The following is a 19,163-nucleotide window of genomic DNA, read 5'->3' on the forward strand; positions in this document are numbered from 1 at the left end:
AGTATTGTAATGTTTACTCATTGATGTAGTAGTGATAATGTTTACTCATTGATGTAGTAGTGATAATGTTTACTCATTGATGTAGTAGTGATAATGTTTACTCATTGATGTAGTAGTGATAATGTTTACTCATTGATGTAGTAGTGAGTATTGTAATGTTTACTCATTGATGTAGTAGTGATAATGTTTACTCATTGATGTAGTAGTGAGTATTGTAAGGTTTACTCATTGACGTAGTAGTGAGTATTGTAATGTTTACTCGTTGATGTAGTAGTGAGTATTGTAATGTTTACTCAATGATGTAGTAGTGAGTATTGTAATGTCTACTCATTGATGTAGTAGTGAGTATTGTAATGTTTACTCATTGATGTAGTAGTGAGTATTGTAATGTCTACTCATTGATGTAGTAGTGAGTATTGTAATGTCTACTCATTGATGTAGTAGTGAGTATTGTAATGTTTACTCATTGATGTAGTAGTGATAATGTTTACTCATTGATGTAGTAGTGAGTATTGTAATGTTTACTCATTCATGTAGTAGTGAGTATTGTAATGTTTACTCATTGATGTAGTAGTGAGTATTGTAATGTTTACTCATTGATGTAGTAGTGAGTATTGTAATGTTTACTCATTGATGTAGTAGTGAGTATTGTAATGTTTACTCATTGATGTAGTAGTGAGTATTGCAATGTTTACTCATTGATGTAGTAGTGAGTATTGTAATGTTTACTCATTGATGTAGTAGTGAGTATTGTAATGTTTACTCATTGATGTAGTAGTGATAATGTTTACTCATTGATGTAGTAGTGAGTATTGTAATGTTTACTCATTGATGTAGTAGTGAGTATTGTAATGTTTACTCATTGATGTAGTAGTGAGTAGTGTAATGTTTACTCATTGATGTAGTAGTGAGTATTGTAAGGTTTACTTATTGATGTAGTAGTGATAATGTTTACTCATTGATGTAGTAGTGATAGTGTTTACTCATTGATGTAGTAGTGATAGTGTTTACTCATTGATGTAGTAGTGAGTATTGTAATGTTTACTCATTGATGTAGTAGTGAGTATTGTAATGTTTACTCATTGATGTAGTAGTGAGTATTGTAATGTTTACTCATTGATGTAGTAGTGAGTATTGTAATGTTTACTCATTGATGTAGTAGTGAGTATTGTAATGTTTACTCATTGAGGTAGTAGTGAGTATTGTAACGTCTACTTACATCTATAAATGACGCATTGATGTAGTCAGTAAACTCTTGGCCTCTTCTCATGGACATAATCACTCTGTTGAAGTCATCTGAAAAATACAATTAAAGATTCAAATTCATATTAAACTGGTGATAACTATAAAGCCCGTGTCTACAGAGTATATCAATGGCATTACAACTCAATCTCCAGATAAAAACCCCACCCCCTTCATCCTAACTGCAGAATTACGACATGGGTTGGCGTTTTAATGACGCGGCACCTTTGGTTTTTGGCCATATTTATTAGCTGTCAGACAAACTACGCAAAAAGTGAAGGCCTTCATTCTGAGCCCTATAGACCCTGGTCAAACGTAGTGCACTAAATAGGGAATAGGGTGCCATAGTAGTGCACTAAATAGGGAATAGGGTGCCATAGTAGTGCACTAAATAGGGAATAGGGTGCCATAGTAGTGCACTAAATAGGGAATAGGGTGCCGTTTGAGATGCACCCTAAAAGGCTCCTCCAGATCCATTTCCCAAACACTATATACAAGATGAGAGGCAGGCAATGAAAGAAACGCATCACTCAACCTAAAGAACAGCACAAACAATGAGCGTTTTATCAGATAAAACAACAAGACGACTGGCTAAAAGATCTCTCAATGTCAGTCCCACGCATCAAGGTTTAAATATATGAATACCAAATATGAAAAGGTGGTTTAGGTTAGGGTTAAGGTTTGGGATGGGGTCAAAAATTATGATTTTCAAAATGAGTTCCAAGCACTGGGATTAAACCGGCAATCCGTGGAGACCTAGCAAGGCGCGGGTCTACTAGATGTTAACAGGGACTCACGTCGCCCCCTAGTGGACGTTATAGGAAACTGCCATGGAAATAAATGTCCCTGTAATTTCCCCCTTCCCATTACACCAACACACATCTTAACTCACTAAAGGTGCGGCCCTTAACGGCCCTACAATCGAACGGTCTGAGGAAAGAGCAGAAGAATTAGGGGTAGAAGGAATTGGATTATCTGTGATGCCGTCACTGTTGATTTATGAATAGATCGGCCATATTAGATGCCTAAAAGTCAGCGTCTCAAGTGGCAACCTATTCCCTATATAGTGCACTACTTTTGACCACAGACCCTATAGACCCTGGTCAAAAGTAGTGCACTAAATAGGGAATAGGGTACCGTTTGAGATGCACCCTAAAAGGCTCCTCCAGATCCATTTCCCAAACACTTTTTGTAAGATGAGAGGCAGGCAATGAAAGAAACGCATCACTCAACCTAAAGAACAGCACAAACAATGAGCGTTTTATCAGATAAAACAACAAGACGACTGACTAAAAGATCTCTCAATGTCAGTCCCATGCATCAAGGTTTACATATATGAATACCAAATATGACAAAATAACACATACAATGGATTTCCCTGGTTAATTCTGCACGAATGCAATTTAGGTGAGCGAACCAAGGGAATAAGGGATTTGATAATATCTCTTGTTTCGTTCTAAATAAGGGGGGGGGGGGGGGTTATGAACACAATATAATCTGTGGGTCACAATCTGTCACCAGTTAAAGAATACCCCGAATGACGTAATGTAGAGTTACTGGACTCTGGGCGGAAAACAGATCTCATTCAGTTTGTTGTGTTGTGACTTTTCCGGCATTTCTTACATGGAATAATCTGGAGCACTCTGTTCTTCTTCATGTTGGCAGGGAGATTTCCCATCCTCATGTTCTCCTTCATTATCCGCATGTTGGTCAGTTTCTGGATGATAAAGGGGGGGTGGGGGGACAGGAAAGTGTCAGGGTGTAAATGTACACATAGATGACTTAATATTTTTTACCTTTATTTAACTAGGCAAGTCAGTTAAAGAACAAATCCCCCCCCCCCCGGCGAAAACCCTCCCCTAACCCGGACAACGCTGGGCCAATTGTGCGCCGCCCTAAGGGACTCCCGGTCACGGCCGGGTTGTGACACAACCCGCTGCGCCACTCGGTGAGGCCCCCAAAAAATAAGGGCAATGCAAATTAACATAGAATAATTTATACCCGATGCCCACAATTGCTATTATAAGCATACACAGACTTTCAAGGATTCTAAGCTGCATGTAGCAAAGGGCTCTATCTTATCAACTACAACCCTGTCAGAGAAGAGAGCACCCCTGGCTCTCACTTTGAACTCTTCCTCCAGGCCAACCCTGTCGAAGGGGGCGTGGGTGTTGTGGAGTTTGTGCAGGTGTCCTTCCAGAGATGACACGTCCAGTTCTGTGTCTCCGTAGAGGTAGTATTCCAACAGGGCCTGGTAGATGAACGAGTACTGAATCTGGAGGCCACAGAGGAAGAAAAACAGATTTTAGAGCACTAGAACAATAGGAATGAAAGTCCATACACTTTGATAATTGCTTCCAAAGGAAGAAGCTGAAGAAGAAGTAGAAACTGGAGAAGAGGCTGTAGAAGCAGAAGAAGAAGGAGAAGAAGGAGAAGATGAAGGAGAAAAAGGAGAAGAAGAAGGAGAAAAAGGAGAAGAAGAAGGAGAAGCAGAAGAAGAAAAAGAAGAAGAAGGAGAAGAAGGAGAAAAAGGAGAAGAAGAAGGAGAAGCAGAAGAAAAAGAAGAAGAAGGAGAAGAAGAAGAAGAAGAAGGAGAAGGAGGAGAAAAAGAAGAAGAAGGAGAAGGAGAAGAAGGAGAAAAAGGAGAAGAAGAAGAAGTAGAAGCAGAAGAAGAAGGAGAAGGAGAAGAAGAAGATGAATCAGATGAGATCAAGTGTGGTGTTCCACAGGGATATATTCTTGGAACTCTATTATTTTCTAGTTTACATTAGAAATACATATTTAGAACACTGTAGTAGCAGGAAGGACAATGCTTACTTTTGGACAGTTGCTAGTCCTAGTACTAAGAGAAACATAGACTGATGCATTGCATGAAATAGTGTTGTGACCCTGTTGTTTTGAGCCAACTCACGTCTGTCTGTACAAGCTGTGAGCGCTGGTCTCTTATCTTGGACACAAAACCAAAGACGTCAATCTTCTGCTCTTGGTGCATCATGTCAATCACGCCGTCAATCACAATGAAGGTCCCTGTCCTTCCCACACCAGCACTGCCGAGACAAAGGACAGAGAAGGCCAAGGAGTAAACTATCTATAGCATGACAGTTAGATCTCTCTCTCTCTCTCTCCCTAAAGACAGGTGGGGAAGTAACCTTCAGGATACTATGTCCAGTACAACAGTTGAAATGTGCCTAAAAGACTACATCCCCAGTATAAAGTACCTGCAGTGAACCACGATGGGCCCAGCGAAGGAGGAGTTGACTGTCTTGACTTTCTTGAGGAACTTGAGCATGCCAATGGGGGAAAAGGGCACCCCAAAATCAGGCCAGCTGGTGAAGTGGAGCTGGGTGACCAGCCTGGAGGGCTTGGTGCCGTCGCTGGCCTGCTACAGGAGACGACACACAGAGCAGACATACAGAGTCATTACTATACCTGATACTACGTAGAGTCATTACTATAATCAGATACTACGTAGAGTCATTACTATACCTGATACTACACAGAGTCATTACTATCCAGATACTACATAGAGTCATTACTATAAACCATATACTACATAGAGTCATTACTACAGCAGATACTACATAGAGTCATTACTATAAACCAGATACTCCACAGAGTCATTACTATAAACAAGATACTACATTACTATAGAGTCATTACTATGAACCAGATACTCCACAGAGTCATTACTATAAACAAGATACTACATTACTATAGAGTCATTACTATGAACCAGATACTACCTCTGTGGAAAGGGTTCTGCATGGAACCAAAAAGGGTTCTACCTGAAACCCAAAAGGGTTCTGCATGGAACCCAAAAGGGTTCTGCATGGAACCCAAAAGGGTTCTACCTGAAACCCAAAAGGGTTCTGCATGGAACCCAAAAGGGTTCTGCATGGAACCCAAAAGGGTTCTACCTGAAACCCAAAAGGGTTCTGCATGGAACCCAAAAGGGTTCTGCATGGAACCCAAAAGGGTTCTACCTGAAACCCAAAAGGGTTCTGCATGGAACCCAAAAGGGTTCTACCTGAAACCAAAAAGGGTTCTTCAAAGGGTTCTCCTATGAGGACAGCCAAATTATGTATGTATTATGTAGATTATAATTAAAGGACATTTTTGTAAGGGTTGATACATTTTTCGTTTGGGCAATTCAAGTCTAAATTATCAAAGTGGAAATTACAAACGCTCAAATTATGATCCTACATCTGTAGTCTACTCTATTCACACGACACAAAAAACACACACAGTTTACAGCACATCTTTTAAGTTTCTATGTCCATCAGTGTTGTAGAGCTCTGTAGACTACATATTTACAGTCAAATACCTTTTAGTATCAATTTAGTATACTACAAGTGAACAAGTATAGTACTTTATTATACTACAAGTGAATAAGTATAGGACTTTATTATACTACAAGTGAATAAATATAGTTCTTTATTATACTACAAGTGAACAAGTATAGTACTTTAGTATACTACAAGTGAATAAGTGTAGTACTTTAGTATACTACAAGTGAATAAATATAGTACTTTAGTATACTACAAGTGAATAAGTATAGGACGTTAGTATACTACAAGTGAATAAGTATAGTACTTTAGTATACTACAAGTGAACAAGTATAGTACTTTAGTATACTACAAGTGAATAAGTATAGTACTTTAGTATACTACAAGTGAATAAGTATAGTACTTTAGTATACTACAAGTGAATAAGTATAGTACTTTAGTATACTACAAGTGAACAAGTATAGTACTTTAATATACTACAAGTGAATAAGTATAGGACGTTAGTATACTACAAGTGAATAAGTATAGGACGTTAGTATACTACAAGTGAATAAGTATAGGACGTTAGTATACTACAAGTGAATAAGTATAGTACTTTAGTATACTACAAGTGAATAAGTATAGGACGTTAGTATACTACAAGTGAATAAGTATAGTACTTTAGTATACTACAAGTGAACAAGTATAGTACTTTAGTATACTACAAGTGAATAAATATAGTACTTTAGTATACTACAAGTGAACAAGTATAGTACTTTAGTATACTACAAGTGAATAAGTATAGGACAGGCAAGCACTTAGATTTCCAACCAAACCTACAGTACTGTTATAATCTAAAGGACCCACATGATTACCATCTAATAATAACGTACATATTGTATGTAGAACTTCCGTATGGTGTAGTCTACCAACACAGTGACGTCTTCCACAGCCACCCGGACGTTACCATAGGTCCAACAGCCCTGGTCTGGCCAGTACTGGTAACACTTGTCCTAGTGGTTTGGAAACACACACAAACAGGGAAGCAAATGAGTCACCGCGGGACACGCAGGTTTTAATCATAGAGAATGTTCCAATGTCTATACTAGCACCCTGACTTTAGTATAGAACAGGGTTGGAGTCAGTTCCATTTTAATTCCAGTTCATTCAGAAAGTATAAATAACCTAATTCCAACGTCAATGATACCGTTTCCTTTTTGAAAAGCATTGAAGAGAATTGGAATTGGAATTTCTGTTTATTTACTGAATTGACAGGAATATATATATAATTGACCCCAACACGGTATGAAACAAATTATCGGGTGTGCATTTCTAAGTGCTATGCTAGCATGGAGACTGCATGTTTACAGGTCATTCTAAGTGCTATGCTAGCATGGAGACTGCATGTTTACAGGTCATTCTAAGTGCTATGCTAGCATGAAGACTGCATGTTTACAGGTCATTCTAAGTGGTAGGCTAGCATGGAGACTGCATGTTTACAGGTCATTCTAAGTGGTAGGCTAGCATGGAGACTGCATGTCTACAGGTCATTCAAAGTGGTAGGCTAGCATAGAGACTGCATGTTTACAGGTCATTCTAAGTGGTATGCTAGCATGGAGACTGTGTAAACACATTGCCAATAGGCTCAGGATAACACCGGATTAAAAGTTGGGTAGCTGATATTCAGAGCTTAAAATAGCCACATTGATTAGTCACGTGATTCTGGACTAATAAAGCCTATGTAATTGCCTGTTTTATAAAAATGGTAGGCCTACCACAGAGATGGACATTCATACAATTCCATTGCGGGCTGACACTGTGGGCTACATCCCAGTAAGCACAGACAGACGCCAACGTCATTTGGAAGTCTTCTCTTTTCGGTCCTGTCCAGGTGTCGTTTTTTTGGGGTCCAGACCGGCCTTGAACCAAATCATAAACCTTTGTATTTGGCTCAGGTTTGATGCGGTAGGGCCAGCCTTGATTGGACCAGCATTGATTGGACCAAATCTGAGCCAATCATAGACGTCTATGTTTGGACCAAATCAAGTCTGCTCCAGACCGAACCAAATCAGAACCTAAATGAACCTAACTTCAACGTCTGGAAAATACTATATTTTACACGTCTTTTCAACATCGTTTTGCTTACTGGGACTGTTCTGGATTTGTAGGGGTATAGGAGGGTGGCATTGAATGCATCACCATCCTAAAGGTGACTGGTAAGACACTGAGTGCAGTAGAGAATGTGAGGGCTTAATCTGCCAGCCAGCCAGCCAGTCAATCAGAATTAGCCCGTCTAAAACCACTTAAAGAGAGTTTGCTGACTAATTATGATAAAGACTTAGAGGGCTTTATTAGCCATTATTTAATCATCGATTCCGAGCAGCACAAAAGCTGATTTTAATCTCCTTTCTTTCCTGTTTTTATTGATCTCTGCAAGGTTAGCTCTCTCTCTCTCTCTCTCTCTCTCTCTCTCTCCAGTGTAAAGCTCCTTGGGACTGCTCACAGGGGAAAGTACACATGGAGACAGATGACCTCCTCTGTTTAAGGAGAGATTGTGAAGTGGAAATGGATGGCTTGACTTCAGAGGCTTGAGGGCACTCAGACAAATGTAGCAGCAATGTGTTCGTGTAGTAGTAACATAGGATGAGTGTAGTAGTAATATAGGATGAGTGTAGTAGTAATATAGTATTAGTATCAGTGTAGTAGTAATATAGTATTAATGTAGTAGTAATATAGTATAAGTATCAGTGTAATAGTAACATAGGATTTGTGTAGTAGAAACATAGGATTAGTGTAGTAGTAATATAGGATTAGTGTAGTAGTAATATAGGATTAGTGTAGTAGTAATATAGGATTAGTGTAGTAGTAATATAGGATTAGTGTAGTAGTAACATAGGATTAGTGTAGTAGTAACATAGGATTAGTGTAGTAGTAATATAGGATTAGTGTAGTAGTAATATAGGATTAGTGTAGTAGTAATATAGGATTAGTGTAGTAGTAACATAGGATTAGTGTAGTAGTAATATAGGATTAGTGTTAGTGTAGTAGTAATATAGGATTAGTGTAGTAGTAATATAGGATTAGTGTAGTACTAATATAGTATTAGTGTAGTATTAGTATCAGTGTAGTAGTGTAGCAGTAATGTGTAATGAAGACAGTTGCTGTATTTCTAGTGCAGGTATAACATTATAGAGAAAGTCAAAGTGAAAGTAACAGTGTTGACACTGAAAAAGCCAGGAAGTCTTGTAACCAATCACCTCTTTCCTCTCTTTCAGGTTGGTCAGCATGACAATAGTTGCCGTCTTCTGTTCCCATATCATCCTCCAGAAGTCTGCTACCGTGTCTTGTTTAGGACCTGGAACACAACAGTCCATCACCTCATTAACCCATTCATCTTTGTTGACATTACAGAACCAGCAGCCATGTTTAAAAATAAAATAATAAAAATGTGTTATTACATTTGGAAAACACACGCGACACTTTCATTTAAATATTTGCTGCAGAAAAAGATCGATTTATTTACCTTGTGCTGCGATAAATTTGTTATTGTCCGTGTAGCCCTAACAAAGAAAATAAAATAAAAACACTGTTAATTAATAACATTACAATGGAAACTGGTCTTGTTTCGGTTTGGAATAATAACATGATAGATTCTATATGTTGATACATATATGATTTATTATGAATATTATTATATATATATATATATATATTATCCCAACCTTATTTAGGCCGAAGAAGAACGCACGTTTAAACAAAAAGCTAGATGCCCAACTCACATGGATATAGGAAGCGTTGATGTAGTCTGAACAGAGGTTTCCATCTAGCTGTGTTAACACCACCCTGGAATGGTCATCTGTTAAAAACACATGGACACTTTAGGGCTTTTCTTCACAACATTTCAGACAACCATTCCAGTAGGTAAAACGGGTGTCAAAATGGGTGTAAAGACAATTCCTTGATCTCTATTCTATTCTATTCCTTGATCTCTATTCTATTCGATCTCTATTCTATTCTATTCCTTGATCTCTATTCTATTCGATCTCTATTCTATTCTATTCCTTGATCTCTATTCTATTCTATTCCTTGATCTCTATTCTATTCCTTGATCTCTATTCTATTCGATCTCTACTCTATTCTATTCCTTGATCTCTATTCTATTCTATTCCTTGATCTCTATTCTATTCGATCTCTACTCTATTCTATTCCTTGATCTCTATTCTATTCTATTCGATCTCTATTCTATTCGATCTCTACTCTATTCTATTCCTTGATCTCTATTCTATTCTATTCCTTGATCTCTATTCTATTCGATCTCTACTCTATTCTATTCCTTGATCTCTATTCTATTCTATTCCTTGATCTCTATTCTATTCGATCTCTATTCTATTCTATTCCTTGATCTCTATTCTATTCTATTCCTTGATCTCTATTCTATTCCTTGATCTCTATTCTATTCGATCTCTACTCTATTCTATTCCTTGATCTCTATTCTATTCTATTCCTTGATCTCTATTCTATTCGATCTCTATTCTATTCTATTCGATCTCTATTCTATTCTATTCCTTGATCTCTACTCTATTCGATCTCTATTCTATTCTATTCCTTGATCTCTACTCTATTCGATCTCTATTCTACTCTATTCCTTGATCTCTATTCTATTCGATCTCTACTCTATTCTATTCCTTGATCTCTATTCTATTCTATTCCTTGATCTCTATTCTATTCCTTGATCTCTATTCTATTCTATTCCTTGATCTCTATTCTATTCGATCTCTATTCTATTCTATTCGATCTCTATTCTATTCTATTCCTTGATCTCTATTCTATTCTATTCTATTCCTTGATCTCTATTCTATTCGATCTCTATTCTATTCTATTCCTTGATCTCTATTCTATTCTATTCCTTGATCTCTATTCTATTCTATTCCTTGATCTCTATTCTATTCCTTGATCTCTATTCTATTCGATCTCTATTCTATTCCTTGATCTCTATTCTATTCGATCTCTACTCTATTCTATTCCTTGATCTCTATTCTATTCTATTCCTTGATCTCTATTCTATTCCTTGATCTCTATTCTATTCTATTCCTTGATCTCTATTCTATTCTATTCTATTCCTTGATCTCTATTCTATTCTATTCCTTGATCTCTATTCTATTCCTTGATCTCTATTCTATTCTATTCCTTGATCTCTATTCTATTCTATTCTATTCCTTGATCTCTATTCTATTCTATTCCTTGATCTCTATTCTATTCCTTGATCTCTATTCTATTCTATTCCTTGATCTCTATTCTATTCTATTCTATTCCTTGATCTCTATTCTATTCTATTCCTTGATCTCTATTCTATTCCTTGATCTCTATTCTATTCGATCTCTATTCTATTCTATTCCTTGATCTCTATTCTATTCTATTCCTTGATCTCTATTCTATTCTATTCCTTGATCTCTATTCTATTCGATCTCTATTCTATTCCTTGATCTCTATTCTATTCTATTCCTTGATCTCTATTCTATTCTATTCTATTCTATTCCTTGATCTCTATTCTATTCCTTGATCTCTATTCTATTCTATTCCTTGATCTCTATTCTATTCCTTGATCTCTATTCTATTCCTTGATCTCTATTCTATTCTATTCCTTGATCTCTATTCTATTCTATTCTATTCTATTCCTTGATCTCTATTCTATTCCTTGATCTCTATTCTATTCTATTCCTTGATCTCTATTCTATTCTATTCCTTGATCTCTATTCTATTCTATTCTATTCCTTGATCTCTATTCTATTCTATTCCTTGATCTCTATTCTATTCTATTCTATTCCTTGATCTCTATTCTATTCTATTCCTTGATCTCTATTCTATTCCTTGATCTCTATTCTATTCTATTCTATTCCTTGATCTCTATTCTATTCTATTCCTTGATCTCTATTCTATTCTATTCTATTCCTTGATCTCTATTCTATTCTATTCCTTGATCTCTATTCTATTCGATCTCTATTCTATTCTATTCCTTGATCTCTATTCTATTCGATCTCTACTCTATTCTATTCCTTGATCTCTATTCTATTCTATTCCTTGATCTCTATTCTATTCCTTGATCTCTATTCTATTCTATTCCTTGATCTCTATTCTATTCTATTCCTTGATCTCTATTCTATTCTATTCCTTGATCTCTATTCTATTCGTTCTCTATTCTATTCTATTCCTTGATCTCTATTCTATTCGATCTCTATTCTATTCTATTCCTTGATCTCTATTCTATTCTATTCCTTGATCTCTATTCTATTCGATCTGTATTCTATTCTATTCCTTGATCTCTATTCTATTCTATTCCTTGATCTCTATTCTATTCGATCTCTATTCTATTCTATTCCTTGATCTCTATTCTACTCTATTCCTTGATCTCTATTCTATTCGATCTCTACTCTATTCTATTCGATCTCTATTCTATTCTATTCGATCTCTATTCTATTCTATTCCTTGATCTCTATTCTATTCTATTCCTTGATCTCTATTCTATTCTATTCCTTGATCTCTATTCTATTCTATCTCTATTCTATTCTATTCCTTGATCTCTATTCTATTCTATTCGATCTCTATTCTATTCTATTCGATCTCTATTCTATTCCTTGATCTCTTTTCTATTCGATCTCTATTCTATTCTATTCCTTGATCTCTATTCTATTCTATTCCTTGATCTCTATTCTATTCTATTCCTTGATCTCTATTCTATTCTATCTCTATTCTATTCTATTCCTTGATCTCTATTCTATTCTATTCGATCTCTATTCTATTCTATTCGATCTCTATTCTATTCCTTGATCTCTATTCTATTCGATCTCTATTCTATTCTATTCGATCTCTATTCTATTCCTTGATCTCTATTCTATTCTATTCCTTGATCTCTATTCTATTCGATCTCTATTCTATTCTATTCGATCTCTATTCTATTCCTTGATCTCTATTCTATTCTATTCGATCTCTATTCTATTCTATTCCTTGATCTCTATTCTATTCTATTCCTTGATCTCTATTCTATTCGATCTCTATTCTATTCCTTGATCTCTATTCTATTCTATTCGATCTCTATTCTATTCTATTCGATCTCTATTCTATTCTATTCCTTGATCTCTATTCTGTTCTATTCGATCTCTATTCTATTCTATTCCTTGATCTCTATTCTATTCTATTCGATCTCTATTCTGTTCTATTCCTTGATCTCTATTCTATTCTATTCGATCTCTATTCTATTCTATTCCTTGATCTCTATTCTGTTCTATTCCTTGATCTCTATTCTATTCTATTCCTTGATCTCTATTCTATTCTATTCGATCTCTATTCTATTCTATTCCTTGATCTCTATTCTATTCTATTCGATCTCTATTCTATTCTATTCCTTGATCTCTATTCTGTTCTATTCCTTGATCTCTATTCTATTCGATCTCTATTCTATTCTATTCCTTGATCTCTATTCTATTCGATCTCTATTCTATTCTATTCCTTGATCTCTATTCTATTCCTTGATCTCTATTCTATTCTATTCCTTGATCTCTATTCTATTCGATCTCTATTCTATTCTATTCCTTGATCTCTATTCTATTCTATTCCTTGATCTCTATTCTACTCTATTCCTTGATCTCTACTCTATTCGTTCTCTATTCTATTCTATTCCTTGATCTCTATTCTATTCTATTCCTTGATCTCTATTCTATTCTATTCCTTGATCTCTATTCTACTCTATTCCTTGATCTCTATTCTATTCGATCTCTATTCTATTCTATTCCTTGATCTCTATTCTACTCTATTCCTTGATCTCTATTCTATTCGATCTCTATTCTATTCTATTCCTTGATCTATATTCTATTCTATTCTATTCTATTCCTTGATCTCTACTCTATTCGATCTCTATTCTATTCTATTCCTTGATCTCTATACTATTCTATCTCTATTCTATTCTATTCCTTGATCTCTACTCTATTCTATCTCTATTCTATTCTATTCCTTGATCTCTATTCTATTCTATTCGATCTCTATTCTATTCTATCTCTATTCTATTCTATTCCTTGATCTCTATTCTATTCTATTCCTTGATCTCTATTCTATTCTATCTATATTCTATTCTATTCCTTGATCTCTATTCTATTCTATCTCTATTCTATTCTATTCCTTGATCTCTATTCTACTCTATTCCTTGATCTCTATTCTATTCTATCTATATTCTATTCTATTCCTTGATCTCTACTCTATTCGATCTCTATTCTATTCTATTCCTTGATCTCTATTCTATTCCTTGATCTCTACTCTATTCGATCTCTATTCTATTCTATTCCTTGATCTCTATTCTATTCCTTGATCTCTATTCTATTCTATCTCTATTCTATTCTATTCCTTGATCTCTACTCTATTCGATCTCTATTCTGTTCTATTCCTTGATCTCTATTCTATTCTATTCCTTGATCTCTATTCTATTCTATTCCTTGATCTCTATTCTATTCTATTCCTTGATCTCTATTCTATTCTATTCCTTGATCTCTATTCTATTCTATTCCCTGATCTCTTTTCTATTCGATCTCTATTCTATTCTATTCGATCTCTATTCTATTCTATTCCTTGATCTCTATTCTATTCTATTCCTTGATCTCTATTCTATTCTATTCCTTGATCTCTATTCTATTCTATTCCTTGATCTCTATTCTATTCTATTCGATCTCTATTCTATTCTATTCCTTGATCTCTATTCTATTCTATTCCTTGATCTCTATTCTATTCTATTCCCTGATCTCTATTCTATTCCTTGATCTCTATTCTATTCCTTGATCTCTATTCTATTCCTTGATCTCTATTCTATTCGATCTCTATTCTATTCCTTGATCTCTATTCTATTCTATTCCTTGATCTCTATTCTATTCTATTCGATCTCTATTCTATTCTATTCCTTGATCTCTATTCTATTCTATTCCTTGATCTCTATTCTATTCTATTCGATCTCTATTCTATTCTATTCGATCTCTATTCTATTCTATTCCTTGATCTCTATTCTATTCCTTGATCTCTATTCTATTCCTTGATCTCTATTCTATTCCTTGATCTCTATTCTATTCGATCTCTATTCTATTCCTTGATCTCTATTCTATTCTATTCCTTGATCTCTATTCTATTCTATTCCTTGATCTCTATTCTATTCCTTGATCTCTATTCTATTCGATCTCTACTCTATTCTATTCCTTGATCTCTATTCTATTCTATTCCTTGATCTCTATTCTATTCTATTCTATTCTATTCCTTGATCTCTATTCTATTCCTTGATCTCTATTCTATTCTATTCCTTGATCTCTATTCTATTCTATTCCTTGATCTCTATTCTATTCTATTCTATTCTATTCCTTGATCTCTATTCTATTCTATTCCTTGATCTCTATTCTATTCTATTCTATTCCTTGATCTCTATTCTATTCTATTCCTTGATCTCTATTCTATTCTATTCTATTCTATTCCTTGATCTCTATTCTATTCGATCTCTACTCTATTCTATTCCTTGATCTCTATTCTATTCTATTGCTTGATCTCTATTCTATTCGATCTCTATTCTATTCTATTCCTTGATCTCTATTCTATTCTATTCCTTGATCTCTATTCTATTCGATCTCTATTCTATTCTATTCCTTGATCTCTATTCTATTCGATCTCTATTCTATTCTATTCCTTGATCTCTATTCTATTCTATTCCTTGATCTCTATTCTATTCGATCTCTATTCTATTCTATTCCTTGATCTCTATTCTATTCTATTCCTTGATCTCTATTCTATTCGATCTCTATTCTATTCTATTCCTTGATCTCTATTCTATTCTATTCCTTGATCTCTATTCTATTCGATCTCTACTCTATTCTATTCGATCTCTATTCTATTCTATTCGATCTCTATTCTATTCTATTCCTTGATCTCTATTCTATTCTATTCCTTGATCTCTATTCTATTCGATCTCTATTCTATTCTATTCCTTGATCTCTATTCTATTCTATTCGATCTCTATTCTATTCTATTCCTTGATCTCTATTCTATTCTATTCCTTGATCTCTATTCTATTCGATCTCTATTCTATTCTATTCCTTGATCTCTATTCTATTCGATCTCTATTCTATTCTATTCCTTGATCTCTATTCTATTCCTTGATCTCTATTCTATTCTATTCCTTGATCTCTATTCTATTCGATCTCTATTCTATTCTATTCCTTGATCTCTACTCTTTTCGATCTCTATTCTATTCTATTCCTTGATCTCTATTCTATTCTATTCCTTGATCTCTATTCTATTCTATTCCTTGATCTCTATTCTATTCCTTGATCTCTATTCTACTCTATTCCTTGATCTCTATTCTATTCGATCTCTATTCTATTCTATTCCTTGATCTCTATTCTATTCTATTCCTTGATCTCTATTCTATTCCTTGATCTCTATTCTACTCTATTCCTTGATCTCTATTCTATTCGATCTCTATTCTATTCTATTCCTTGATCTCTATTCTATTCTATTCCTTGATCTCTACTCTATTCGATCTCTATTCTATTCTATTCCTTGATCTCTATTCTATTCTATTCCTTGATCTCTATTCTATTCTATTCCTTGATCTCTATTCTATTCCTTGATCTCTATTCTACTCTATTCCTTGATCTCTATTCTATTCGATCTCTATTCTATTCTATTCCTTGATCTCTATTCTATTCTATTCCTTGATCTCTATTCTATTCCTTGATCTCTATTCTACTCTATTCCTTGATCTCTATTCTATTCGATCTCTATTCTATTCTATTCCTTGATCTATATTCTATTCTATTCTATTCTATTCCTTGATCTCTACTCTATTCGATCTCTATTGTATTCTATTCCTTGATCTCTATTCTATTCTATTCGATCTCTATTCTATTCTATTCCTTGATCTCTATTCTATTCTATTCCTTGATCTCTATTCTATTCTATTCCTTGATCTCTATTCTATTCGATCTCTATTCTATTCTATTCCTTGATCTATATTCTATTCTATTCTATTCTATTCCTTGATCTCTACTCTATTCGATCTCTATTGTATTCTATTCCTTGATCTCTATTCTATTCTATTCGATCTCTATTCTATTCTATTCCTTGATCTCTACTCTATTCGATCTCTATTCTATTCTATTCCTTGATCTCTATTCTATTCTATTCCTTGATCTCTATTCTATTCCTTGATCTCTATTCTACTCTATTCCTTGATCTCTATTCTATTCGATCTCTATTCTATTCTATTCCTTGATCTCTATTCTATTCTATTCCTTGATCTCTATTCTATTCCTTGATCTCTATTCTACTCTATTCCTTGATCTCTATTCTATTCGATCTCTATTCTATTCTATTCCTTGATCTATATTCTATTCTATTCTATTCTATTCCTTGATCTCTACTCTATTCGATCTCTATTGTATTCTATTCCTTGATCTCTATTCTATTCTATTCGATCGCTATTCTATTCTATTCCTTGATCTCTACTCTATTCTATCTCTATTCTATTCTATTCCTTGATCTCTATTCTATTCTATTCGATCTCTATTCTATTCTATCTCTATTCTATTCTATTCCTTGATCTCTATTCTACTCTATTCCTTGATCTCTATTCTATTCTATCTATATTCTATTCTATTCCTTGATCTCTACTCTATTCGATCTCTATTCTATTCTATTCCTTGATCTCTATTCTATTCCTTGATCTCTACTCTATTCGATCTCTATTCTATTCTATTCCTTGATCTCTATTCTATTCCTTGATCTCTATTCTATTCTATCTCTATTCTATTCTATTCCTTGATCTCTACTCTATTCGATCTCTATTCTATTCTATTCCTTGATCTCTATTCTATTCTATTCCTTGATCTCTATTCTATTCTATTCCTTGATCTCTATTCTATTCTATCTCTATTCTATTCTATTCTATCTCTATTCTATTCTATTCCTTGATCTCTTTTCTATTCGATCTCTATTCTATTCTATTCTATCTCTATTCTATTCTATTCCTTGATCTCTATTCTATTCTATTCCTTGATCTCTACTCTATTCGATCTCTATTCTATTCTATTCCTTGATCTCTATTCTATTCTATTCCTTGATCTCTATTCTATTCTATTCCTTGATCTCTATTCTATTCTATTCCTTGATCTCTATTCTATTCTATTCCCTGATCTCTACTCTATTCGATCTCTATTCTATTCTATTCGATCTCTATTCTATTCTATTCCTTGATCTCTATTCTATTCTATTCCTTGATCTCTATTCTATTCTATTCCTTGATCTCTATTCTATTATATTCCTTGATCTCTATTCTATTCCTTGATCTCTATTCTATTCCTTGATCTCTATTCTATTCGATCTCTATTCTATTCTAGTCCTTGATCTCTATTCTATTCTATTCCTTGATCTCTATTCTATTCCTTGATCTCTATTCTATTCCTTGATCTCTATTCTATTCTATCTATATTCTACTCTATTCCTTGATCTCTATTCTATTCGATCTCTATTCTATTCTATTCCTTGATCTCTATTCTATTCCTTGATCTCTATTCTATTCTATTCTATTCTATTCTATTCCTTGATCTCTATTCTATTCTATTCCTTGATCTCTATTCTATTCGATCTCTATTCTATTCTATTCCTTGATCTCTATTCTATTCTATCTCTATTCTATTCTATTCCTTGATCTCTATTCTATTCTATTCCTTGATCTCTATTCTATTCTATTCCTTGATCTCTATTCTATTCTATTCCTTGATCTCTATTCTATTCGATCTCTATTCTATTCTATTCCTTGATCTCTATTCTATTCTATTCCTTGATCTCTATTCTATTCCTTGATCTCTATTCTATTCTATTCCTTGATCTCTATTCTATTCGATCTCTATTCTATTCTATTCTATTCTATTCTATTCCTTGATCTCTATTCTATTCGATCTCTATTCTATTCTATTCCTTGATCTCTACTCTATTCGATCTCTATTCTATTCTATTCCTTGATCTCTATTCTATTCTGTTCTATTCTATTCCTTGATCTCTATTCTATTCCTTGATCTCTATTCTATTCTATTCCTTGATCTCTATTCTATTCGATCTCTATTCTATTCTATTCCTTGATCTCTATTCTATTCCTTGATCTCTATTCTATTCTATTCCTTGATCTCTATTCTATTCGATCTCTATTCTATTCTATTCTATTCCTTGATCTCTATTCTATTCTATTCCTTGATCTCTATTCTATTCCCTGATCTCTATTTTGTATTGAACAGATCCTAAAAGTCGGGAGTGAAGATGAACAAATTTCAGCCTGGTCTCAGTTTCTATAAAAATGGACCGAGGGTTAATTAAAGAATAGACCAAATAGGAAGTGAAACTGTCAAAAGGAAGCGCAGGCAGAACGAGAAGAGTTGACTATCTGTGAGGATCTGTATCTACTGCTGTGTGAATACATGTCGCTAGGGAACGAGTCTCGCATCACTGACCGATGCCAAAATAACTTTTGACTTATGCTCTGCAAATAGATACAGACCCAGGAAATGTGGCTCCAAATGACTATCAAGTTGTTCTTTGACACTAGTTAATGATATAGATGTAGAGAGAATGAGATGGAGCCCT

General features: G+C 34.3%; 1 protein-coding gene across 6 annotated transcripts in view; it reads right to left on the reverse strand.

The window, feature by feature from the left end:
- LOC110528622 (receptor-type tyrosine-protein phosphatase epsilon) overlaps window positions 1-19,163 on the reverse strand; it is a 150,713-nt gene that overhangs the window by 8,203 nt on the left and 123,347 nt on the right. For 4 of the 6 annotated variants that reach the window (XM_036988769.1, XM_036988748.1, XM_036988786.1 and 1 more), the window contains 9 exons: window positions 9,287-9,363; window positions 9,031-9,067; window positions 8,765-8,862; window positions 6,401-6,520; window positions 4,461-4,624; window positions 4,154-4,289; window positions 3,368-3,517; window positions 2,866-2,959; window positions 1,220-1,296 (listed from right to left, as the gene is read on the reverse strand). In XM_036988769.1, the coding sequence (XP_036844664.1) occupies window positions 1,220-1,296; window positions 2,866-2,959; window positions 3,368-3,517; window positions 4,154-4,289; window positions 4,461-4,624; window positions 6,401-6,520; window positions 8,765-8,862; window positions 9,031-9,067; window positions 9,287-9,363 (953 nt within the window). The remainder of the gene's footprint in view (window positions 1-1,219; window positions 1,297-2,865; window positions 2,960-3,367; window positions 3,518-4,153; window positions 4,290-4,460; window positions 4,625-6,400; window positions 6,521-8,764; window positions 8,863-9,030; window positions 9,068-9,286; window positions 9,364-19,163) is intronic. The other 2 variants (XM_036988773.1, XM_036988759.1) reach the window with 1 other exon arrangement.

The sequence above is a fragment of the Oncorhynchus mykiss genome, chromosome 1 (genome assembly GCF_013265735.2).
Source record: "Oncorhynchus mykiss isolate Arlee chromosome 1, USDA_OmykA_1.1, whole genome shotgun sequence".
In the NCBI taxonomy this organism is placed as follows: Eukaryota; Metazoa; Chordata; class Actinopteri; order Salmoniformes; family Salmonidae; genus Oncorhynchus; species Oncorhynchus mykiss.